The sequence below is a fragment of the Chelonia mydas genome, chromosome 6 (genome assembly GCF_015237465.2).
Source record: "Chelonia mydas isolate rCheMyd1 chromosome 6, rCheMyd1.pri.v2, whole genome shotgun sequence".
Lineage (NCBI taxonomy): Eukaryota > Metazoa > Chordata > Testudines > Cheloniidae > Chelonia > Chelonia mydas.
This window is the reverse complement of record NC_051246.2, coordinates 123623729-123649450: the sequence shown is the minus strand read 5'-3', so window position 1 is coordinate 123649450 and position 25722 is coordinate 123623729. Positions and strand designations below refer to the sequence as shown.

The 25722-nt window shown below is 44.6% G+C and overlaps 1 protein-coding gene across 22 annotated transcripts in view; it reads left to right on the top strand.

The window, feature by feature from the left end:
* The window catches only part of KTN1 (kinectin 1), a 113599-nt gene extending 94414 nt beyond the window's left edge, over positions 1-19185 (top strand). For 6 of the 22 annotated variants that reach the window (XM_037901213.2, XM_037901216.2, XM_043548453.1 and 3 more), the window contains 12 exons: positions 382-468; positions 2326-2415; positions 3714-3794; positions 5071-5160; positions 5244-5336; positions 6733-6804; positions 7333-7416; positions 7617-7700; positions 9732-9815; positions 12525-12617; positions 17115-17238; positions 18690-19185. In XM_037901213.2, the coding sequence (XP_037757141.1) occupies positions 382-468; positions 2326-2415; positions 3714-3794; positions 5071-5160; positions 5244-5336; positions 6733-6804; positions 7333-7416; positions 7617-7700; positions 9732-9815; positions 12525-12617; positions 17115-17238; positions 18690-18694 (987 nt within the window). In that variant the 3' untranslated portion in view covers positions 18695-19185. The remainder of the gene's footprint in view (positions 1-381; positions 469-2325; positions 2416-3713; positions 3795-5070; positions 5161-5243; positions 5337-6732; positions 6805-7332; positions 7417-7616; positions 7701-9731; positions 9816-12524; positions 12618-17114; positions 17239-18689) is intronic. The other 16 variants (XM_037901218.2, XM_043548461.1, XM_043548459.1 and 13 more) reach the window with 6 other exon arrangements.
* Positions 19186-25722: the final 6537 nt, after the last annotated feature.

Below are 25722 nucleotides of genomic sequence, written 5' to 3'. Positions count from 1 at the left end.
AAACTCTGTTTTGTAATCTGTGGTTTGGTGTCTGTGTTCCTCACTTCTGAGTACTTTCCTCTTTCTTCTCACAAGTGCAGTCAAAGTGCAGGGTTGTTAGCCCAGTACTAATATGCTTGTAGTACAATAACAGCTGGGACAATTCTGACCACACGGGTGGGTGTATGTGTGGGAAATTGGTGTTTTTCTTTCTTCATTCAAACTCTTAAACATCACACTTGTTTTTGCTAGTGTACGTCATCTTATTCAGCAAAATCATCTTGCAGTAATCAGCATTTAAATGCAAATTACTGAGTGTAATGCAAAATATACCTCTGAAGTAAAAGCAGACACAGTTTGAATATTGGATGAACTGAAATCGTTCTTTCTAAAAATGATTAGGACCTTCGGGAGAAAAACTGGAAAGCAATGGAAGCATTGGCATCAACTGAAAAATTGCTGCAGGACAAAGTGAACAAGACTGCCAAGGTTGTAATGTTAACTGGTAGAAACAATGCATTAAGCTAGAAACAAATCTGCAGCTGGTTTTTTAATTCCAATTGAAGCATTTAACTTTTACTGCAATTTAAATAGTCTGTTCTGAATGAGCTTTCATATACTTTCACCTCTGCTTCTACCTGTCGTCTTAAATTACTTTTATTTTTCTTAATTTGTGGGCATGCTGATTTGTTTTTGTTTGCATAATTGTTAGAATCATTATCCTTGTGGTGAACTGTCAAAAGCCAGACCCTATCCCTTACGTCTGAACTGCTTTCAGTGGTCAGTGGCCTTTCTCTTTGGGGTCAGGCAGAATAAGCTTATTGCCGAATGAATAGGAACGACTGGATTATTTTAAAAAACCTCGATAAAAATCGTGCCCCCCAATTTAGTGGGAAATTCTTATTCCTGAAAGCATGGGAAGCTCAAACTCCCACTGAAACACATGTTCAGCGTGAAATCCTGGAATTGTGAATGGGTTGTTCTGAAAGGAAACTTGGACTGAAATTCCTGAAATGTCAAAACAGTAGACGTTTTGCTGCTTTAATAACAGCAACAACAAAAGGGGGGTGTGGGGGGAGGGTCAGCTAGCCAGAGGAAGGAGGAAATTGGTCTCAATCTCCAAAGATGTTTCAAAAGAAAGCTGCATGTTCTTAGCTCAGCCCAGCATTTTGAGGAATAGGCTTATGTAACTGCTTCTTGCTACCTTTAATTGCTCTTTCTTAATCTGAAGATTTTTGATGAAACTGGCATTTGCTTCTTTCGGTAAAGCCTATATTGCTGAAAGCTAACATTAAATTTAACTGCGTAGCTTCACGGCCTCGTGTCTCTCCCATCTGTCTCTAACACTGGATCCCAAATTACTAAGGCTGCAGATGTCACTTTCAGCTGAGTAACTGCAGAGTAGGAGGCTCAGAAATGTATATGTCAAATGAAAAAAAATAAATTGTATTTAGTGAGGAATGCTTCCCTTGAGCACAGTTGGTACAACTTTCCTTGTTTCAGAATAAATCCAAAGATCCTGAATAAAGAGGAGTGTGTTAACTGACTGGCAAAAAGTCCATACAAACCCATCTATTACAAATACGGTAACTAAACATTTCATAGGTGGTCCTGTTTAATATTAAGGAGCCCAAAAATAATACTGTGTTTTTGTCATTGGGCTCATATTGCCACAAATTGTAAAACACACCCAAAAAAGGCAAAGGAAACATATAGGATCTCACCCAGCTCTAGTAATAATTTTCCATTTCAGCCAGGGTTCTGAGAGAGAGGGCGGCAGGGAGGAGTGACCTGTTAAGTATAGTAAAATAAAAATCTAGAAAAGATAACATTACTTTCTTGACCTGGTTCAAATGTGCATTAACACCGTTTCCTCTGTCTTTAATTATAAATTAGGGGTGCTTTAAAAAAAAAAAAAAGATAAAGTTGATCAAACCAATGTGGATTCTTTCTACATTCCAATTTCTAATGTTTTACTATTAAAATATCACTTAATTTTTATTACTGACTTAAAGCGTCTACATAATCTGAGGATGCGTTTTTTCTGCACAGTGTAGTCCATGTTCTGACAGGGTGACTGAGCGATCCTATAAAATTCCATAGGAATGCTTTAGATTGGAGCAGAATGTTATGCAAATAAAACCCCCAAATCAGAAACAATGTGAAGGCCAAGTTCTGAAACTGAATTGCTTCAGAAAAATATTGGCCATATTTGAAATAATGGAGCCTACGTTAGTCTAAGACGAAGCCCTGGCTTAGATGTGCCATTTTAGGCCTAGAAAAGGATATTGCCATGTCTATGAAATTGATTACTTGCTTCATGAGACCCATTCTCTCTCAATGCAGGAAAGGCAGCAATACCTGGAGACTGCAGAGATGGAAACTAGAGAATTGCTGCAGAAACTGTTTCCCAAGGTGTCTCTTCCTTCCAACTTGGTAAGATAAGCTAGTCTGTGTATTTCGTTGCATCTAACCTGTCATACTCTTTACCTACCCTGCCAGCTGGTAACATGTGTGCACACAGCAAGTCTCTGCACAAAAAAAAAAAAAGGTCGGATTACTGTTGCCTCATGCTGCCTCCCCAGGATCTGTTTCAGCCACGTGTTACGTCTTGACATGTGCCAAGATTGCAAACTTTTTAGGGCCGGTACTTGTCTACTGCCTAGCACAGTGGGCCTCAATATCTGACTGGAGCTTTTTTAGGCTCTGTTACAATATGAATAATTACTGGCCTGACTTCCCACATTGGGCTGGGCACTCCCATCATCTTCCATTAACAGACTTTTTTTAGGCTGTTTCTAAAGTAGTTTTATAACCAGCGAAGAAACTGGTTTGAATCCAGAATGTCTTCAAAGGTACGAAAAAGTAGTGTGCTTGATTCTGAGAGTCAACCTCAATGCGTTGAGAGGGAGAGGAATTGAGCTACAAAGCCTGAGGCTCTATTTTGTTTTAAAATCTTGGGAGTATTTAAAATAAACACTTAACACAGAGAGGTGCTGACTTTCTACTGTGCTGGAAAGTGCTCGACCCCTGCTCTGCCCTAGGCCCCAACCACACTCCACCCCTTCCCCCAAAGCCCCACCCTGCCTCTTCCAGTCCCCGCTCTGCCCCTCCTCTTTCCACCTCGTTCTGCACCCTCCCCTGAGTGCACATGGCCCTGAACAACTGATCGCCGTGGGCGGGAGGCCCTCGGAGGGAGGGTGAGGTGCTGATTGGTGGGGCTGCTGGCGAGGGGGAGGTGCTGATCAGGGAGGCTGCTGGTGGGTGCCCAGCACCCACCATTTTTCTCCAATGGGTGCTCCAGCCCCGGAGAACCAACGGCGTTGGCACCTATGCTCTTACGTAGCCACCTTCCTGGCGAGGTCTTTGCGTCCATGTGGCAGTAGCCAATTTCATGTACAAGTACCAGAGTGGTAGCCGTGTTAGTCTGTATCCACAAAAACAACTAACATCCTAGCATCTACAGATGACATAAATACACAAGTTTTTAGTCTCTACCCCTTTGGAAACTACCATTTTGAAAAGTGTCACTCCCTCTGGGACTCTGTCAGGTTTGTTTAAGGGCACAAAACTGACTATGCACCTCCTTCAGATAGGAGGTATGCATTAGATTCCCACTCACTGAGAGTTGAAAATCCACACCATAATTTCAGGTAGGAAACGTTTCTAAAATAAGCTCCCTATCCAGATTTTAAATTGTGGATGGTTTTAATTGCATACATTTTTCCTAACAGAGTCACAGTGAATGGATGCATGGGTTTGAAAAGACGGCAAGAGAATATTTACGAGAGGCCTCGGGGTCAGAGGAGGTTAAGGTCAGTACAAATAGCATATGCTACCCTTTGTGTAGCACAGATCTTCTGTTTAAACTAGTGAATGGCTTATGAGGTTCAAATCCGATAACAGGCTGCATAAAAATTGACATCCATAATGATATTAACAAACCATCTATAATGAAGGGATCGGAGCAGTTTTTAAAAAGGCAAACAAAATCTTGAGAAATTGTGAGAGCGACACTATGTAATGGTGTAAAAAGAACTGGTGGGTCTTTTGAGAATTTGGCCATGTGGATTCCATTGTTGGAGCATACGCGCCACCTGTGTGCGAGATTCTTTTGGTCATCGGTGTCTGTTTGGGCTGCACCTGTACCCTAGGTCTCCTCGTACTCCACTCACCTGAATGTGTGATGGGTGGAGTGGGCCCTACTGTCCCTCATTTCCTTCTTACCCCCTGTGAACCCCAGCAGTGTCTGCCTGCTTTTCTGGGCCACTGTTGATTAGTGCAGTCGTCTGGACCCCATATAGATGAAAGAGTTGAATGACAATTGGGTCCTTTATGCCCTGGCGTGGGGGGGGTGTGAGGAGATCTAGGCTGTAGGTGCAGCCCCAGTGGACACTGCTGGCCAAAAGAATCTGATTTCACATATGGGACATGTGGAATCTGTGTGGACAGCAAGCCTCGGAGGGTCACATTTACTGAAAAGCAGGTTTAACCATTCTTTAGTGGCTTCCAGTTAAACTTCCCCTCCCCTCTCCACTGCTGCTGCGGTGTCATGACATTACTAAACATTGAGTGTCTGTCGGTTATATGCTGAAACACAGCACCAGCTGTTACTCGTCCGAAAACTGGTCACGTTTATAGCTCTTGATTAACTTAAGTCAGACATCTACAAAACACTTCATTATAACCCAGTGTAATGGAACACTTTATGCAGCATGGAGTTGCATGCTGCTAAAACCAATATTTGTTCTTATGCCCGGCACAGCATTCCCAGACTCCAGGGTGGATTAAAAACCCTTCCATTAGATCTGAACTGTTTGAGCACGTGAGGCTGACCTCTTGTTTTCAATAGCACCACAATCATTTATCATTACAAAGGTTAAAGTCCCATAGGAAGAACCTTAGTTGAATGTTGTACCTGATGTCATTTGAAGGTTTTCCTTTCCATGCTGTTGCGGAATAAAGTCCTGCAAATGTGTATAACACAGGGCTTGATAGTTACATTAAGATGATTAATCATAGAACATAAATCTGTGTCAACTGATGTAAAATCTGTGGGATTTCTCTCCACCCCTCCACCCCACCCCATAGGCTATGGAGCAGAAGCTGAAGGAGGCTGAGGAAATGCATATAATGTTACAGCTGGAGTGTGAGAAGTACAAGGCGGTCCTTGCAGAGACGGTAGGGAGCCATGTCACTTCCACCCAATGACACTGCAAACTGTCAGTCTTCCTATCATGAAATTAACTAAAATTCTGTGTTAGGAGGGGATTTTACAAAGACTACAGAGGAGTGTGGAAGAGGAGGAGAGCAACTGGAAAATAAAAATTGAAGAGTCACAGAAGGAACTTAGACAGGTATTTATAAAGATCTGTCTCCTGAGCCTTTTTTCATTTCTTCTGGGTATTTTGTGCGTGGTTCAGACTAACACTAGAATATTTTGCAAACCTCATTTGTTAGGTAGCTTCCTAAGCGCTGTTTATATGTAACATTAAATCAGTCGGTAATCAATGTAGTAAAATACCCAGCATCTCTCACTGTAACATCAAGAGCTTGCCTTGACATATGGTGATACTGTGTGTAAGATCATCCTTGCTTTGCAGAGAGACCTCTACACACTTAAGGCATTACAAAGTGCCTTAGATTTATGGGGCAGTTCCTTACAGTAGTAAGAACAAACAAAGAAAATAAATATTGTTGTCTTTTATCCCAAAGGAACTCAAATTATTTTACAAAGTCCATGTACAACTGTAGTGAACTCCCTTTTTCCACTGCTGCTGTGATGCAGCTATTTCTGCGGTGGCCGCTGTTCAACAGCGTACAGAAACATGGCATAGCAGATAGGACAGGAAGTTGAGAATGCTGTATCTAACGAACTCCAAGTGTCCCACTGACATGCCCTATGCTCTGAATTCTTCTGCCTCAGTAAATCACTGTTCACACTTTTCAGTCTTCCGTTTTCACACTGTCAATTCGGATTATGCATACAATGATCCATCAGTGCATACAGAGCCGGGTGGTTGTGTCAAGGGTTAGGTACAGTCGATTCATAACCATTTCTCTGAAGCTGTTAAAACAGGACTGAAAAATCAGCTGCAAGCTTCCTTCCTTTCAAAAAGGATCCATTTATAGCATGAGCAGCAGAAAGGAGGCTCGTAACTCTTATCCGCTTCCTTCCCTAGCCCAGAATTAAAACAGGTCAAACCAATTTTTCAAAAAGCAATTCTTTCTAAACTACTTCTAGGCTGAGAATTTGAAACCCAGGGTATCAACCTGAAGCAAATGTGTATAGCTGAATTATAAACCTCTTGGTTAAGAGATTTGTAACAGGCTGACATGTCTTTAACTATAGATGCACTACCATCTGCTGTCATAATACAGATTTTTAATATAGCGAAATCTGCTGGGTTTAGCTATCAGTAGTTTATGAATGGACACCATCTTCCCTATCAAGCAAACATGAAGGACATTTGCCTTAGTATGAATAATAGAGGGCTGGTTTAGCACTGGTCTAATGAGTCCTTTGTTTGGGATCGAAATATCTCAGGCAGAGGATTTCTTGTATTGTGATAGGGAGGGTGGGGCGGTCGGTATGTGAGAGAGTGGGAGGGGAGGCCCCTTAATATACCCAAGACTTGGACGGTTTTACAAAACGTTTACTGCACCAAGATTCTGTTTTTAAATGAATTACTGTGGCTCCGATAGATCTCTGGTAACCTTAAATTGTGTATTCATCTGTATTGAAAACTGCAGATGCGCTCTTCAGTTGGTTCATTGGAGCACGAAATAGAGAGATTAAAGGAAGAAATCAAAGAAGCTGAAACTGTACGTTTAAATATTTCATCCCTTTTGAAGCTTTCCGTTCAATAATATCTTAAGTCACTACTTATATTTGAAACCTTTTTGGGAACTATTTCATGCAAGTAGAGCAGTTTTGTATTGCTGATTAAGCTGCATTGCAGATTCAACTCTAAAAACCTTTTGGTGAAGATTTTGAAAAAGTGGGTGCCTGAAGTCTGGCTCCTAAGACTAGATTTAGGCGCCTCCATAAATGGCTGGATTTCCCTAAGTGTTCAAGTTAGTGGGAGCCAATGGATGCTCACCACTTGTGGAAATGAGGTCTCCTATGGAGGCTCCTAACTCTAGTCTTGAGAGCCGAACTCCAGGCAAACACTTTTTAAAAGGTTTGTGTTCAAAGTTCAAATAAATCTGAATTTAAATGGCCAACCTGTGCCAGCTGCAAGGTTTGAGAAGATAAATAATTATTTTATATTCAACAGTAATGTTTAAGAAAACAATAACAATGAAAGGAAACCATCAGAAACTATGTTAACTCTGTTTTTCTGTTTCTAGCTTAAAAAAGAGAGAGAACATTTGGAAAGCGAACTAGAAAAGGCAGAAATAGAGCGATCCACTTACGTTTCAGAAGTCAGAGAGGTAAACATAACTGACAAAACAACGTTCCTTTTTCTTTTCTGTGGTAGTAAGTCAATTGGCATAATGATAGAACCCTTAACTATCAGAGTTGAGGACATGGTGCTTGTGACTTTTGGGTAGATGGACACATTAATAACGGAGCAGAAGACAAACAGGCATCCTAAGGAGACAAATCCTAAAAACTCTAAACTTCATTTCAGCTCAAAGATCTGTTGACTGAATTGCAGAAAAAACTTGATGATTCATATTCTGAAGCAGTAAGACAGAATGAAGAGTTAAATTTGGTAAGAAACGTGTTCTCCAGTGGGCTCAAATTATGCTTATATGGAGAAACCATTCCAAATCCTGTCTGTCTGCTAACCTCTTCAGCTTGGTGTTTTTGTCCATTGCAATATCATTTTTGTAGTATGACTTTTACAGTTTGTCTTTCTCTGCTCCTAACTATAGCATGACTGGTTCTTTAGAAAAGTCTTAAGCCTTAAGATTATCATACTTCAGTGAGCTTTTTCAGGATCTTTCACGTAATTTAGACAAACAAGTGTAGCTGCATGTAAGAGACTTTTGAATTACCAAACACGTGTGTGTGCCAATCAACTTAACATAGAAAACCACCTTGGGCTTTCTTCCAAAGATATCTAGAACACAAACACTACACATAAACACAAAGGAGAAGAATACGGAGCACCCACCATAATTCGAGTTGTGAAAGGACAGAGGGAAGAACTCTGTGCATACACAAATCGGCCCAAACTTCTCTGGTTTGTTCCTATTGCTCAGTCACTTATTGTTGCTCTGAAATAGCTGAGTGGTGGTTCTGGGTACTGGCATACAAATGTGTACCAGGCTGCATTTTGATTTTGAACACGGCCGGATAACTAATGCTGCCACTGGTAGGTTTTTCAAAGTGGAGCTGGATGAACCCAGGTCTGGCCTGCTGCTCCATATACATATTTTCCAGTGTGAAGGTTAATCTAACTCCGATACCTCCCCGCTCCTAGTCTCCATGCCTGTTTTGAGTGTTAGCTAGGATGGTAAACCCAGCATTAATTTCCCCAAGCTGGATTGCAGTATCATGCTGACCAGCCCTAACAGATGCAAAACTGGTCTGGGTTAAGCCTTAAGTTTAAAAAACCCAAACCTACTTGAGATGAGTAGTTCTAGAAGCGAAGTGAGGCTGTTGGTAGCATGCAGACACTCTTCCAGCTCTCAGCTGTTACCTCCCCATGCTGGTGTCACCACTCTGAATACTCTGGTAGGTTTCTGATTACCTGGTTTTACATGTGGAGTGCCCTCTCTGTTCGGGTTTACCTTCCAATCCTGGCTTGTAAGAACCACACTGACAACTGCAGCCTCCTCCCTGGAGAGCAAAAATTTACTTTATTACTGTGCAAACTGCCTAATGTCCGAAGGAAACAGACCTTAAAAAGCGAACATTGCCTTTGCTTAAAGAAATGCACATCTTTAACAGGGCTGTTATAAACACTGCGGGATTCACAGTCACGGCTCTGCCTGTCTGACCGTTTGAATATCGCCAGCAAAGTTCACCCCTCGGTCTACAGCTGCGACCGTTAAAAATCCCAGCTTCTTAGTAAGGTAGCCAAACTACTACAGACCAAAGCTGCTGTCTTGGTGAAGTCTGTAGGGGGCGTTATCATCCCGTCACTCTCCCTGCTGCGTGTTCATGTGCAATGAGGTAACAAACGAACTGTACTTCTCACATACAAAACGTACAGGAATATTCTCCTGTTTGGATGGGTTTGCAGCAGACGAGTTTGAGGAAGAGACAGTGAAATTCACAAGAATTCTGCATTTGGAGCATCCCTGACTGTTCTTTGTAATCCCCTGCTAGTTCCCAAGAAGAGTGAGCGAACATGCCTGTGACATGACACACTCAATCTGCAGTATATTGCACAGCCTATTTTAGTAGAGAGGCGACAGTTTGCTCTGAGCTAGTAATATATTGTGGCAATCTCCTCAACTCTGGATGTTTGCTGTGAATTAAGTCAAACATCAGCCTTTTCTGGTATGAACTTTTCTTACTGGCAGTGTCGCTTAAAGTTGAAACCATATGCGGTTGTCACACCGACTCTAACCCCGTCTCTGTAGTCTGTAGCTTGTGTTGCTTGCATTTAACTTTACAGATTGAATCTCTTCCTTGGCTCTCCTTGTAAATCTTGTAACACATGTTGACTAATCCCCTGTGTGTAGTAATTGTTAGTCCTTTTTTTTTTCCTTCTGCAATCAACGATGCACTGGATTAGTCTAAGAAGGATACTAATTAAAAAAGAGCCTCACTCTTTCTTTCTATTTTACAGCTGAAAACACAGTTAAGTGATACGCTAGCAAAACTTAAAATTGATCAAAGTGAGAGGCAGAAAGTAGCTGGCGACTTGCCTAAGGTAAGGGGAGCTATTTAATAGATGCAGATTAAGGTATTATAAAAGCTTGACTTTTTTTTTTTTTTTTTTTAACCAGGCACTAATAACATCTGTAGTTCTGTTGTGCTAAAATACAAGCTGACTATAAAATTTTGAACTGAATGTTTGTGGAGTGGGATTGTAAATTCTAGGGCCCGAATTCTGATTTCCAGACAGCGGTACTGTATATGGTGTTGGAGAGCGGACGCACTATCTGACTAAGATACATATCTGCTTACTTGCAAATAGAACAGGGTCAGAAGGAAACTACTGAAAAGCTGTATAGCCAGTGATTGCTCTGCTTAAAACTGTGTTCTGTTCATTAGAGTTCATGCTGATGTAAATGTAATAGATATGCACTTAACAGTAAGCATTTGCAGTAGTGAATTAAACAGGCATGCATATACAGCGTGTATCACTGAAATAGACCCTATAATGTTACAAGATGTAGAAAACAAAAATATCTGCATGAGATCAGTGATTCTTTACCAGCAATTGTTGCAACATGTGTTTTGCAGTGGGGATAACCTAAGATGGGTGAGAAACGCAGGTGTTGCTAATCAATATATAAATTGATCTCACATCGAGGGGATCAATACTTGGATTTGGAGAAGCTTCGCTTGGTGCACTTTATGCCACCTTTCTGTCACTCTCGGTCCTGGGGCTGGCTGGTTGTTTGCTTTAGATTGTGTTGGTGTATAACTTCTCCACAGAGGTTGTTGCAAAGGCCTGGGACTACTGGAGCGCAGTGCGCTCCAACCGCCCCACTGTCGCTCCTATTCAGCTTGGAGGATGAGATGGGGGTGCATGAGGCCCATTGTGTCACTCTTCCATGCCAAGGGAACGCTTAGCTTCTCATTTAGGGCAGCTTTAATGCCCTTCAGTGCTGTGGGAGAAGTGCAAAAGCAAGAGTATACTAGCATAGGGCAGGTTCTAGCCCTTATTTCCCAAGCCCACATGGATATAGCACTCTTGCTCTTCTTGTTCTGCTGAAGAAGCTTTTCCAGTTGTAAGGCCAGTCTTTTAATCCTGGGAAGTTTCATATGACACTTCAGTGTGTTCCACTGACATCCTGATGTAAAGAACAGCTCTTATCAGTAACATTTAAAGTTGTGTGTGTGTGTGTGTGTGTGTGTGTTCTCTCTACCGCTACTCTGAGGGTTGTAGATGATGATTTGGATTACTGTAGCCCTAGGAGCACTAGCCTTGCACCAGGACCCCTCTGTGTTAAGTACTGTACAAACAGAACAAAGAGATGGTCCCTGCCCCAAAGAGCTTACAATTTCAGACGAGACAATAGGTGGGCACAGACAGATGGGAGAGTTCAAGGTATCAATGAGACCGTGTAGGTGAGCATGGACGGCAGTGGTTTCTGCACCAGAGCCGAACAGTTAGGTTTTTTGTAGGCATCATGGAAAAAGTGAGTTCTAAGGAGGGTTTTGAAAGACCCTGATGAGGTGGCTTTGCAAATGGTTTATGGGGAAGCTTCTCCTAAGAGTAAGGAGCAGTGTGGGCGAAAGCACAAAGGTGCTTGTTTGTAAATTTAACAAGTGGGTGATGGAGGCTGGGGTCAACATCTTGATAGTGAATGATAGGCCTTGAAAATGAAGACAAGTAGCTTAGATTTGCTGTGATAGAGAAGGTAGAACCAGTGGAGGGGTGCAAAGAGAGTGGTCATATGGTCAAAATGACTGGCTAGGAAAATGATCTTTGCAGCAGCATTCAGAATGGACTGCGTTTGTCAAGGTCGCAGAGAAGCGTGTTGCAGTAATCGAGATGAGAGTCTGGACGGGAGTTTTTGCTGAGTGGATAGACAGGAAAGGCCGTATGTTAGTGACGTTATGCAGAAAAAATCGGCAAGATTTAGACCTTGCCAGGATAGGAGAACTTGGAGGTCCTAGTTGAAGATGACATCCAGGTTGTGAGTCTGAGTGACAGGGAGGATGGTGGTGGTGGTCCAGTGATTGAGAGGAGAAAGCAGGGAGGCCTTGGTGGGGAAGACTGAAAGCTCTGTTGAGCTTCAGCTAACGGCCAGATATCCATGAGGAGATATCAGACACACCAGGCTTTTAGTTTGGACAGATGAAGACATCTTTAGTAGAGGTAGGTCTGCAAGCCAGCGTTGTTGGTAGGGTGGACATTGCAATAGGAGAGAGGGGCAAAAGACTACAGCAGCTCTGCTTTCTGGGTGCAGGGATGCATTAAAAAGAGATAAGTGGCCTTATTTAACACTTTCTAAGATGCAAGAATACCAAAGCAAGTGACGGTGCAGTAACCATAATGTATGGTCTGACTGCGGTGGTTAATTCCCACAGTAACGGCAATAAAGCCATGCCATCCTAGAGGATTTTTATTGTATTCTGCATAAATGGCAGATACATGAATTGGGTTTCAGATGCTTATTCAAGTTAGTTGAATGTGAAAGACTATCTGTTCAACTTTTTTCCTAATCTTGACACAAGGCTATTAAAATTGCCCACTAGCATAACTTTCACATGTAGCCAGCCTGACATGCAAAATACCTGATTGTAAGAAGACACGTCAATCTCAGTGAATGGCGTGGTCCCCTGAGCGAACATGGCATACAACAGGTTTCCTCCAGAACACTTATTTCCTGTGTGTCTAACATTAGGAGTTAGACAGGCGGTTTGCTTTCCACCCTTTAATTGCTGCCTCTGTTTTTTCCTACAGGCCCAAGAGTCACTGGCATCTCTTGAGAGAGAAATAGGAAAAGCTGCCGGGGATGCCAACGTTATTGAGAACAGCGATGGTTCCTCAGAGCCAGTGAGTGTTTTCTTTGAGTCTGTCTCCAGGGGCAATTCAGGGCTTATGCAGAGTGTTAACTCTGAGAAATGAGCTATAGCTGCAGAACATACAATAGTCCACGGGCACTGAAATTGGGTCAGGAGATTTTCCGAGCATAGAAAAATGTCAGAAGTGCTTCCTCCTTGAGCTGTGTCCTCTCAATGCTCAGGATCACAAGGGTGTTTACACTTGGGCTCAGCTGGTATTTGCACCATGACCCCCTTATCTTTCAAGTTCACCTTTTGGGGGTGGGGCCGGATGGTTGACTCATGAGCCAGGGTTTTCAAAATGGAAATAAAATTGGCTTGGTCCTTCGGGTGCAGGCAGGGGGGAAGAGTTTTAACAGCGCTTCTCCCTCATTAAGGAACACTTAAAAATGATCTTCCTGTAACTACATAAGCTTCAAACATTCAGCATTTGATGGCACTCTGAAGCATGTAATTCCACATGGAGACTGGCACCTTGTCCTGCCTCAGTATTGCAACACGCACGCTTAACCCCTTCAGTCAGAGCCATATGAACCATGGGGAGGAGCGCATCAGCCCACTGAAAGTGTCTTAGTCCCACTTTAGCTGATGCCGTGCCACTGGGAGCATGATGACCCTGGTCCAGCGTGGCAGCAGAATCTCGTTGGTCTGCATTTCAGTAAGCAGTGATCCTGAGAATCCCTTTGCCTGCAGTGTGGCGGCTTTCTGGAGCGTGGGGCTATTTTGTGATTCTCGTCTGCAATAGCAGTACATTGAAAGGTTACAGCTGAAATACTTTGTTGGCTACAGAGTTGGACAACCAACATCAAGCTGTGAATGTCCGTGAAGGCCTGACTTGGCTAAACATCTTGGATGCCTAACGTGAGCCCACACGTACCATGGTTGTGCATGCAAATTGGGCTAAAGAGCTTAACCATGTCAGGGGACTTCTGACTTCTCAGCAGCTACATTATGTCGAAGGGTGGAAGAAATGTCATACTTGGAGGGAGGGAGCTGCAGATGTTGATGGGACAAGCAATTTCAATTGACTCCATTTTGCTATTGAAGGTAAAAGTGACTTCAGAAACCTAATGGAGCAGAGTTCTCCACAGAGCACTAGAGAAGAATCCTTGCTCTGCAGTTATTAGATGCAATGAATGCCAGAGTAGAAAGCAATCAGTCATTGACACTGCTTGGCTGTTGCATCACAAGCTACAGAGCCTGCAGCCAAAGACACATCCGGTCCCATGAAGCTATTTAAGGTTCAGGACTGGGAAGTTCCCTTGTGATACAGAGAGTTTGCAAACATACAGAGATGTCAGGCAAACAAGTCAGGAGATTGTCATGTTCCACGCAGAGGCCATAACTGCCAGTTCCACTGAGGCAGGATCGTCTTTGCTCTGTCAGTTCTGAATTATGGTTACTTAACTAAAAAGGAAACTACACCGGAACCATTGCACATTTAAACTCATTGCTTCAGTGTTGTAACACATGGCTCACTTGGATGGCTTCAGAGATGCCTCACTGAGCACTAGGGACATGCCAGGTCTGAATTCACAGATAGGACCTGTGTGAGTTCTAATAGTGCACAGACATCTGGACACTTTCTTACCTAGTGAATACACTAATTTGAAAGCACAGTTGCAGTCTTACCCATTTCTAATCTCTGAATCCTAACCTAAAGCCCTACCTCAGCGCCAAATACTTGAAGTGTCCTGTGTAGTCTGTGACCGAAAGTAAGCACTGGGCTTGCTGTCTGCCTGGACAGGAAGATGAGAGCTGCAGGCACACGTAGGATGGGAGTTTTCTGTGGCTCCTTTTCCAACGTCTTTTTATCGGAGGGCTTTTTAGAGAGTGTACAAGGGGCAAATACTGCTTCCCCACCTGCCAGGGAGAGCTGAGTGCAGGGGAGTTGGTGGTGGCAGGCTATGGGAAGCTTGCAGCAAGGGAGTGGTCAGCACGGATTCCCTCCTCTTCACCAGCTGCGGAGGAGAGAATGATGGTGGATGCACCAGTCAGAATCTTTTCTTCCTGGTGGTGGAGAATTGAGTGGCGGGAGGACATATCAGCAAGAGTATTGCAGCCCTGAAATTGTAACTGTGGCAGTGTCGGGTTGAGCCCAAGTCTAAGTGGGGGAACTGGGATTTGGTCCCAAGAGGTCTGAATAATACAAGAGTTATAGCTGGTCCCTATTAGTGAAACTAAATTATACAATGAATATGAAAGGAAGAGAAGCAGACAGAATAAGAGTGAGAGAGAAGAGCTCTTCACTGGAGGAGAAGAGGTGTAAGAGCCAATAAAAAACAGCATTTACCTATTACCATAAGAGAGGAGCAGTCCCAGTTGTTCATTATTGTGTAATCCATATGTTGTGCTCTCGTATGCAGCTGTCAGTTAATTCTGTGGCTCATTAATTTGCTAGACTTAAAGTCAAACTTGCAATCATACTTATTTATCCATGTTAAACACTTGAGATAATGCTGAGGTTCAACATACATAGATTTTAATTGTCTGATCCCTTATAGTGGCTACTTTATTGAATATAGATTCCCAGTTATTTTTACAGTAGAGAAACATGTTTGCAGATCTTACTGTGCAAACGTAGCCCTCACACATTCTTACCAACCTACATGTCTTAGACTAGCTGGGACACCAAGCCAGTGCTGGGAGGCTTGATTTTAGTGTCCTTCACTGATTTTTTGATGCATCCAGCCATAATCTTAGCCCAATGGGATACATATTTTTTTTTTCCATGATCACTTTCCGCCTTTTAAGATGACTTATGTTTTGGACAAACCATTCACTAAAGCTGTATATTTTAAGACGTGATTTTTTACAAAAATCTTGCTCTTCAGTAGATTATCTAGTGGTGGTTGAACTAGTTCTGATACCATAGGATGAGGACCTCTTGGAAACCACATCTTAATATTCAACACCTCTAAAAGTGGTTCTGTCTGAATCTGTAATTGTAATTTTTCCATAACTATTATGATGGGTTTTTCAGAAGTACTAAGCATTGGTCTAACTCTGTCCCCACTGAAGTCAATGGCAAAATTGCAAATGATTTGGTCAGAGCAGAGTTAAGCGAATGCTGAACACTTTTGAAAATTTCACTCAGTGCCTTTCTCTGTTCCAGCTGAGGATTGAAATAATTTCAATCACTGAGGTCAGGTTTTTTTTTAACTTGTGGATACTTGCAAATGAAAGCTCCTCCAGCGTCTTCCCGCTTCAGAGTTTACTGAGCTGAGTGAAAATAGTAACATCTCAAGTTTTTTGTATGATGGGCTTATGTGGAATCGTCTGGTGAAAGGAATAAATATTTGCAGTCTAAATAGGGGTTTATATCGTGTTTGGTTCTAGTTTTGCCTGAGCAAGTTTGTCTTCTGGAATCCAGGATAAATGGATAGTGAAGTTCAAAAACCAAGGGCATGTCATCTATTTATGCAAAATATGAATTTTGGATAAATAAGTAGTGCGGACTCTATTTTGAGTGCATCAGGAGAGTGACCTCTTTCTAGATCTTGCCAGATTTTATAGTCCTCTCTTCCAGCTGTCTGTTTGAGAACCTTATTCACTTTATATCCAATTATTTTAAAATGTGGTGAGTGCAGAGAAGTGCACCAAACGGGATCAAAGTCAGTCCATAGATTCTACCCAGGGCTGGAGTAAGAAACCACCCATGGAGGCAGAAGGAGTGTGAGAGCAGCTAGCCAGCAGGCTTTCAGAGCCAGAATCGGAGTGCTTTCTCTTCCATCAGTGACTAATCTGAGAGGCTAATAGTAGGCCAGCTTTCTGCTCTTGGGACTAGACCTGTGCGCCATCTCCAGCGAATAGGAGCTGGAGCTTTGTGCCCCATGGTATGACCACCATTATATGCTGCTAATAACAAGATCCATATGGAAACCCAACTCTTTATAAAATGCATTGGTGCCTTGTATGCCAGCTTGTGGGGAAGGGCAGGGGGACATCACCTAATGTAAACTAGAAAACCATTTCCTCTGCCCCTCCCACCCATCACTAGCGGCATGTCAATGAGAATTACACATATGCATCACTCCTCCAGGCTGCCAGCTGGGTCCTTCTGGACACAGTTGGGTACAGACTGACTTGCCTCACTCAAGGTAGCTGCTATCATCATTCTGTCATATTGCTGCATTCTGTCTCCCCTGGCTAACCATGCTGTCTCAGCCCCCAATATACATGCCTCATGGGGTGCGTCCTGTACTCTGATCAGATATTCAATCAGACCTCCTGGTTATTTGGTGCTAAGCTGCCAACAGTCAGACACTGACAAACTGTGGCTACCCCACTGTAAGTATAAGTCCCGACTCAACGGACCCTTCACTTTCTCCAGTGTTCTGTGTGGAGAGACCCCTGTTGTCAGAGTTGCACGGTGTATACCGATGTATAAGAAGGCCTCATTTTGGATTGAGAATCTAGTTCTGGTCTCTCACTAATTCACTTGTAAATGAGCTATTAATGATTCTTTTTTTTCCCCCTCCTGTTTCAGGAATTGACTGAAAAAAGACTAAACCTGGCAGTGAGTCTATGCCAGGATGTAGGACACCTCAAGAAGTTGGTTGTGTCAATAAGCCAAATGCTCTCAAAGGGAAAAGAACACTATCAGCTAGTAGGTAGGAAATGGATACTTTAGTTGTAACCAGGGGTATGTCTACACTGCGGTAAGACACCCACAGCCGGCCCATGTCAGCTGAATCAGGCTCGTGGGGCTCGGGCTGTGGGGCTATAAAACTGCAATGTAGCTGTCCGGGCTGGGGCTAGAGCCCGAACTGTGGGACCCCACCATGGGGGAGGGTCCGAGACCCTGGACTCCAGCCCAAACCTGGCCGTCTACTCTGCAGTTTTATAGGCCCACAGCCTGAGCCCCACGAGCCTGATTAACTGACATGGGCCGGCTGTGGGTGTCTTAACCTGGGTATGTCTACACTGCAATATCTGTCTCAGACAAGCGTTCTCTAACTTCATGACAGGTGGGTTTTAACAAGTCTGGCATCTGTTAAGTCTGATGTTTTAGAGAGGCTCTGTCAAAAGCTTCTAAGGGGTACCAGACCTGTTCTTACTCCTTTCCTGATCCCTCCTCCATTCAGCCTTCTCGGATCTCAGCCTTTCCTGCTCCTCTTTCTAGGCCTGAGAGCTCACAGGCTGGTTGTGACATGACAGTCACACTTCTTTTTCTCTTTGCCTCTGTTGACAGATGTTTGTCTCTTCCACACAGCAGTCTTGTTTGCTTCCATAGTGTCTGCGGCAGTGCAAAAGATCATACACACTGTTGTATCTTTGGAATGGGTATAAAAATAACCGAGTGAGATTTTACTGAGCTTGCAGTGGAAGTATGGAATAGTCACTGTGATATGAAATAGCAGTTTCAGGCTGGGGGCATAGTGACACCTGTTCGTGTTATTGGGTTTGCATGCTTTAATTCAAAGCTACCTTTTAAAAACCAGGGGCCTTCCATAGCTGACCACCTAGTGTTGACAACCCAGAGCTGACAGAAGGTTGGACAAGCCTGAGGTGTTGGAACCTTCTCACAGAGCCCATCAGACTTGAGACAGCTAAAAGTTAGAGAGATGGAGGACTGTGAAGGCTGCAGGCTGAATGGAAAGAACTACTATAGCAGACTAAACAGAGTTTGAGGTTCAGTTGATAAGAATTAGGCATTAGTTTTTAGGTCGTGAACACAGGGAAGGTTCAGTGAAGTTAGTGTCTGAGCTGTCCCACCCTTGTATTTAGAACAGATACTTTCTTCTTCCTCCTCTTAGCATCCATGGTTTTATCTCAATGGCTTCTGTCTTCTGAGGGGTCAGGAAGCTCAAGTTTCTCCAAAGCTGCTTTGTACCTTGGGTAACGAGGCATTATAAACAATAGAAAGATCACTTTTTGCTACATCCTCCCAACCCATTGGGCTTTGGCCTCTGTACTGTCCTGGACTTCACTACCGAGGTGACCACTAGCCCGCTCTTCGGGATGACCTGCTCAACTAATGTTTGCTGTACATGAATTTCTTTGAGCAGTGATTCTTTGTAAACTCCTTGGCTTAAGTGGATTTTTTTTCTTTCTCTTGCAGAATGAAGTCACAGGGGAATCATTAATTTGAGGATAGCAGAAGGCATTGTATTATATTTTGCCAAATTAAAGCCTTATTTATGTTTTCACCCTTTCTACTTCGTCAAACACTGAACAGAGTTTTGTCTTTTCTAATTCTTGTTAGACTACTGATTTAAAGAAGAAAAACTCTGTAGACACCTCCAGAATTTAGTTTTATAATAAAAATTGTTTGGATAATTAGACCTCTACATTCCTGGAGATATGGTAAATGTATAATCTTTTATCTTTTATTTTGCTCAGTAAAACTTGTTCAGAAAAATCCAGCGGGGAAATGACGACAATGGAATAAATATAACATTTTAATACTGATGTTGTACACTGTTTTACTTAGATACATTTTGGGAGTAGCTGCCTCTGACTTCAGCCTCAAGTAAACACTCCTTTTTTGGTTGCTAATGTAATCGGTTTTTGTAATGGTGTCAGCAATTAAAGGGATGCTTATTATTCAGAAAGTGCATCTGTTTTTATTGAGTTATTGGCATTGCCAGGAAAGTGCCATGCCTTCCTCCCTGGAGGAATAGCACCAGGCTATACTGAGTGCTGGTGGTGGTCTGTCTCTGGTACAAGGCCCAGACTGCTCCCTTCAGAGGTCTCCTCCAAATAGACAATACAACACAAACTGGGAGACTTTATGAATAGAGCCCTGCCAATCTGCAAGTATCTGCTTTATATCCACGGACCATTTCTGCGGATAACAGTGTGGATGCGGATACAAATGTATCCGTGCAGGCCTCTGAGGGTAAGAGCTGGGTGGGCAGCTGTGAGGAACCCCAGCATGGATCCTCCACCTGCCCTGGTTGGGAGGTCTGGGGGGGCAGGGACACTGGGCAGGGGGCAGCTTGGGCCGCATGCCCAGGGCAGGTGGAGGGTCCACCGTGGATCCCCATAGCTGTCAGTGTGGCTCTGTCCGACCTGGCTCTGGCAGCCCGACCAGGGTAAGAGCTGGGTGGGCAGTTGTCGGGAGCTGCAGCGGACCCTCTACCTGCCCTGGGCGGGGGCCTGGGCAGCTCCACAGATCTCCCCATTCCCTCCAGCCAGGCCAGTGTGGAGTCCAGCCAGGGAGCTTTGGGGAGCTGTGGCAGACCCTCCACCTACCCACTGTGTGGGGGAGAGGGGGCTGAGAGCAGCCTCAGCTGTGTACCCACCCCCCAGGCTGCCTGCCTGGCCGAGGACAGGTGGAGGGTCTGCGACTCCACGTGGGCTGCCCACAGCTGCCCACGTGAGCTGCCCACAGCTGCCCACGTGGCTCTCCCCGACTGGGCTCCAATGGGGGCCATGCGTTGCAGCCTCAGCCCAGCCCCCAGTGTAGAGCCCTGCAAATCTGCAGACAATTTTTGCAGCTCGGATGTGGATACACATTTGTGTATCCTCACAGGACTCTACTTATGAAGGTTTTTTTCTCTGTTGGTCTTGGGGGAAAAAAGATGCTGTTTTTAAAAATTCTTCTCTGTTCATAAGAACATAAAAATGGCCGTACTGGGTCAGACCAAAGGTCCATCTAGCCCAGTATCCTGTCTTCCGACAGTGGCCAATGCCAGGTGCCCCAGAGGGAATGAACAGAACAGGTAATCATCAAGAGATCCATCCCCTGTCGCCCGTTACCAATTTCTGGCAAACAGAGACTAGGGACACCATCCCTACCGAGCCTGGCTAATAGCCATTGATGGACCTATCCTCCATGAATTTATCTAGTTCTTTTTTGAACCCTGTTACAGTCTTGGCTTTCTCAACATCCTCTGGCAAGGAGTTCCACAGGTTGACTGTGCATTGTGTAAAGAAATACTTCCTTTTATTTGTTTTAAACCTGCTGCCTATTGGGGTGAGTCATTCACTTAAAAGCGAAGTTGCAGGAAAATAGCATGGGATGAATTTGGGGGGGCGGGGAGGGAGCCTACCAGAGAATTTGACACGGTCTATTTCACAGAACTCTGTAAATGTTCTGTTCAGATGGATTGTGTTCATTGGCAACGTTGGCTTAAAATGTGTAATTAACAGTCTCTTGATGGTAAAGTTCTTGGTCAGAGTCTACACAGGCTTGCTGCCCCTTCCCCTTGAACTCTTGCACTGGGAGTGACTGAAGTGATTTCAACAAAATGGCCACCTGGAGCGCTAAGTTCAAATGTTCGTTGTGATGTAAAGTTCAATATCGCTTCCGTTCGTTCATGGCGAGGTGCTTTGAACTCTCAGGTTCTGTCTGCGCTGCAGCCGGGGGTGTCATTTCCAGCGCGGGTAGGCAAACTCATGTTGCAGTGGACGTAGCGGCGGTGGCCCCGCCCCGCCCCCCCTGGGTCTGAGCTCCGGCTGCTGGCCTGAGCTGCTGCCAGTGCCTCGGTGTCCATGCTGCTGTTTTCAGCAAGCTAGCAGGAGTCTCTCTTTCCCCGGGCTGGGAATCGAACCCCCCTGCTGCAGCCACACCCCCCAGCTGCTGGCCTGAGCACAGCATGCAAGTTCCCCTACAAGTCCAGCCTTCTAGGAGCCCGAAGGGCGTGTCGTCTTACCTGCTGGATCGATGGGCCGCGATCGATCCAGCGGGGGTGGATTTATCGCGTCTAGTCTAGACGTGATAAATCGACCACCGAGTGCTCTCCCGTCGATCCAGTACTCCACCGGAGCGAGAGGCGGAGTCGTCGGGCGAGCATCAGCAGTCGACCTACGGCAGTGAAGACACCGCGGTGAGTAGATCTAAGTGTGTTGATTTCCCCCCACACACAGTGTAAACCAGACCGAACATTGCTAGCGCACAGGGTGACTCATAAACATCCGAAATCTGAACTTCCAGCGGAAGGAAGAACGTGCTGGTATTTGACTGACAAGGGGCTTCGGTGGCAGCTTCTCCGCCGAGCAGATCTGGCAATAGCCCGTGTGGAATAAGAAAGTTCTTCTGTCTGTAGCGATGGGGAGTGGAGAAATCCTTCCTTAGCTATACGCTGAGATGAGATGGCCCCTTTGCCCTTTCATGAGCTTCTATTTTTTAAAGAGAGCATGTCTATATGAATCCAGTAATGCAGGCAGACGTAGGTAGCCTTGTCAACAGTCGTAACTGACCAGAAGCATCTCACTTTGCTTAATTTCCAGTAGCACATCCTAATATTATCTGCAAGAAGATGAATAAAGCAATTGGGAACTGATGTGACGTCATCATGGAAGCTCGAAATGGGTCACCAAAGTTTAGCCTGACAGAGCTTTGCGCTCTTTTCTTTCCCTGGCCACGTGGGATTGTTTCCTGAGGTTCATTCGCTGATGCTTCCTCCAGTCTAGTGTAACAGAAATGGGAGTTTCTCACATGGGCTCATTGTTTTCCTGCTGCTTGTCTATAAAATGCAAGTCCTGTCCTGAGCTGCCCTAGCAAAACCATTCAGGGCAGAGTGCTAAATCACAATGTTGGTAGAAAACTCATCTGTTTCAGTGTCAGGGGCTTGGTTTACTGACTACACTTGGCATGCATTTTGAAGACTCACCTGTTCCTTGGAAACACCTTCCTTCGTTACCTGCAAGACTGAAATGTGCAATGGGGGGGGAACCCCTATAAAGTCAATGCTTTTTTTTTTTAAATCACCTTTTGATCTTGGTAAAAATAGCCTTCTTCCAAGGGTGTGGGTGTCGATGGAACTGAACATAAGGAAAGTGCAAGATCAGGAAAAACCTCTCTATTAATGCAACTGTTTGCAAGCTTTTTATGATGGATTTTCCCTCCCCCAAGCCCATTTCTGACAGCTCGCCACCCTGTGTCTTTGACATAGCTTACGGCATCTCACATGCCCTTCATGGAGTCTGAGCTCTTCTTTGGTCTGACGCATTTGTGCTGCATTTCTCTTCCTCTTCCAGACGCCTGATTCTGTCTCCAGCAGCACAAACAGGTTGGTAGCGCTGTCCTCCTGCTTTCTCCGCTTATTGAAGGGCCGAAGTGAGCAAAATCCTCCTCCCCCTCTTGTCCTTTCAGGGGACCACGTTTTCTAGGGCTCTACCCCTGGAATGGGACCCATCCACCAAGCTCCTTCCCTAGTCTATTCATTCCCCCTGCCCCATCATGCTGGGAGTAGGCCAAGCAGAAAGCCGAGAGTTCAGAAAGGCTGTTTTCCTCCTTTTAATCACCTCTGATTTCCCCCCGTCCCCACCCCACAGCTGCTACAAACCCCATTCCCCCTGTTTCAAGTGGGGGTAGCCGGGATGGGGAAGGTGGAGCTCAGAGCCTCCATCATCTGCACTGCTGGTGGAATGGCAGCACGTGCAGCTGCATCTGCTGAGTCCCCGAACGTTCCTCCCACAGGCTGAAAACCACTGGCTTAACCTACTTCAAATGCATGCTAGCAGCTCCAAGCCTGGCAGCATGAGAGAAGAGGGAGGTGGGTGACCTGGCATGAGCACTGCAGACACTGAGTGGCGCTGATGTGTGGCTTTGCCCACCCCCTCAGAGCCCATTCCTTCTGTCGAGGATGCAGCATTCCAGAGCAGACCCTTCCAAAGCCTGCCTTGACCCTGCCTCCTGGCTAGTTGGAGCTCAGCTAGCTTCTTTGCTAAGCTCGGCAATGGCCAATCGCGCAGCGGGAAAAGAGAGGGCCAGGTAAGGTCACGCCAAAGATCCCAAAATGCTTGCGCTGCAGAGGGACTGAAGGTCCCTTGCTTACAGAGGAAATACACTTGGAAGCACTAATTCCACTGAAGGAGCTGAGGTGCTTTGATTTACTGATCTCTATAAGCAGTAGCTTCTGGAGAAGCACAAGGGGTTGTAAAACTGTGTGGGACTCATGGTAACAATTTCAAGCAGTCTGGTGGTCTCTGTAGGTGAGAGGGTGCTGGGCACGCAACAGAACTGGGGATGACTCTGGGTACAGGGCTGCAGAAGGCGGGGAGGAACTGCAGCACTGTTAACTGGCCATTCAAAGTGAAAGTGTGGTCAGGCTGCTAATCACTGTGGGCTGTATTACATTCTCCATGAAATCCACTGTCTCAGGTCCGGGCTTTGGGAAGCTTGCACAGTTCCTTGCTCATCCCAGCTGGTTAAAGCAGCTGGCACTTACAAGAGACTTTGTTTTAGCATCAGGACAGACACATGGTTTGCAAAGGTCCCAGCTCTCCAGTCCCTCCCAAACAACCAATCAAGCCAGCATCTCAGTTTAAAGGGTCCTGAATCCTGTCATTCCCTTTATTGGGTCTCCATGTCTGAAATCTCAGTTTTCTCTAGAGAGTCTGTTCTGGGACAAGAGGCTGGTCATTCCGTAGCAGCCGGCTTTCCATCACAATTTGAGGAGCTGTTTGCTCGAGTCTTGTTCCTGTGTGATTAAAACTGGATGCATCTGTTAATCTTGGGGAGCTCACAAAATAGAGGCTAAATTCAGGTACTTATTTTAGGATTAAGGTTTTACACTAAATTTTAAAAATTGCATCTCATTGCCTGGGTATCCTATTGGGCACCCTCTGTGGAAACAACTTCATAAAGGAGAAGAACAGTAAGCTGCCAGTAACTGCTATTTCTTGACCCTTGGCTTCATGTATTTGTGTTGTCAGGCCAGGTGCCTAGTCAAAATTGAGGTTGCTGGGGCTGGCCCTCTTCCTGTACAGAAGCAGACTTGGTGGTTTTGGATTTTTCATGACATGTTCTTATAGTTCTCATTGTTTCAGTTCCCCTCTGGTTTGGGAATAAAGAATCGACGTAGAAGCATCTTTGTTCTATGTAGCTAATGGCTAGGGAAGACTCTAGAGAGGGCTGCACTGCTTGGAATTGGATACGTCTCATAAGAGTTAATTGTACGTGTTCATCACTTAAGCAGAGCACTGAGAGAGCACCTGCTGATGGTTGATGATGCCTGAGGGATCTTCAACTAGGGGGACATGAGAGATGTCATGAGTCCTTCTGTTTTGGAGAACTAGCCCTCCATTACTAACCTCGCTTATTCTATTTTTAACCTAATCCTGGAATTTGGTGGCTGGTAAGTGTCATCACCTAAATTTGAGATTCTAGCTTGGGGACTGGGCAGTAAGACCAAAAACACCTGCCCTGGGCTGTAGGGACCATTGGAGGTAATATTAAAAATAAAGGTTTCAGAGTAGCAGCCGTGTTAGTCTGTATCTGCAAAAAGAAAAGGAGGACTTGTGGCACCTTAGAGACTAACCAATTTATTTGAGCATAAGCTTTCGTGAGCTACAGCTCACTTCATCGGACGCATTCAGTGGAAAAAATAGTGACCAAAATCCCATCCAAAGGCATTACTGAGCCTCACCACATCTTCCCCCTGCTTTTCCCAACCTACCACCACTGCAGCATGCGGCTCTAGACTGAGCTTCAGCCAGCTTGCTGTCATCCAAGCCCCGGCTTCTATCCACCCTGGGGTATAATGCGTTTCATAGCACTGAACGGCTCAGACCTAAGATTAGCTGGGTGTTGACAGTGTACTGTCAGCACTGTTGGCTAAGTAGCTGGAGCACTTGGTCTGTTCCTTCGCTAGAGGGAGACAGTAGCTAATGGATACAAAAACACTTTTGTTGCAAAATAACTCAACCTGGATGTTCAAATGCAGAAGATGGCTTTTAATTGAAACACCAGAATAAGCCTCCTGGGGTGCCCTGTGTTGTGAGCTACATGCAATACTGCAAACATATTTTCAATTTGTGCTGGATTTTTAATATTGTTGGGAGTACAATTATACCCCAAATCACTTCCCTTTGTACATAATCAGCCGCTTAAAAATAGAAATGAGAAATGTCTGAAGACGTCTGTTCATTCATTGCCTCTTACGCTGGCTTCTGTGCACCAGGCTGGTTCTTCCTCAACGTTTAATACAGATTCTTCCCCTCCTGCCATATGTAGTAGACCCGCTCTCCATAGTCTCTCAAAGGCCTTTTTATTAACTTTCAAAAGCAGCCATGATTACGAAATCTCTCATATTCCACCTAGTTATTACTTTAAGGGGGAGCAACCTTCATTCAGGAATTTTCTAACTTTAGAGTGCTTGACTTTGCAACCTTTGTTCTTTTAACATAGTCTTTTGGAATGT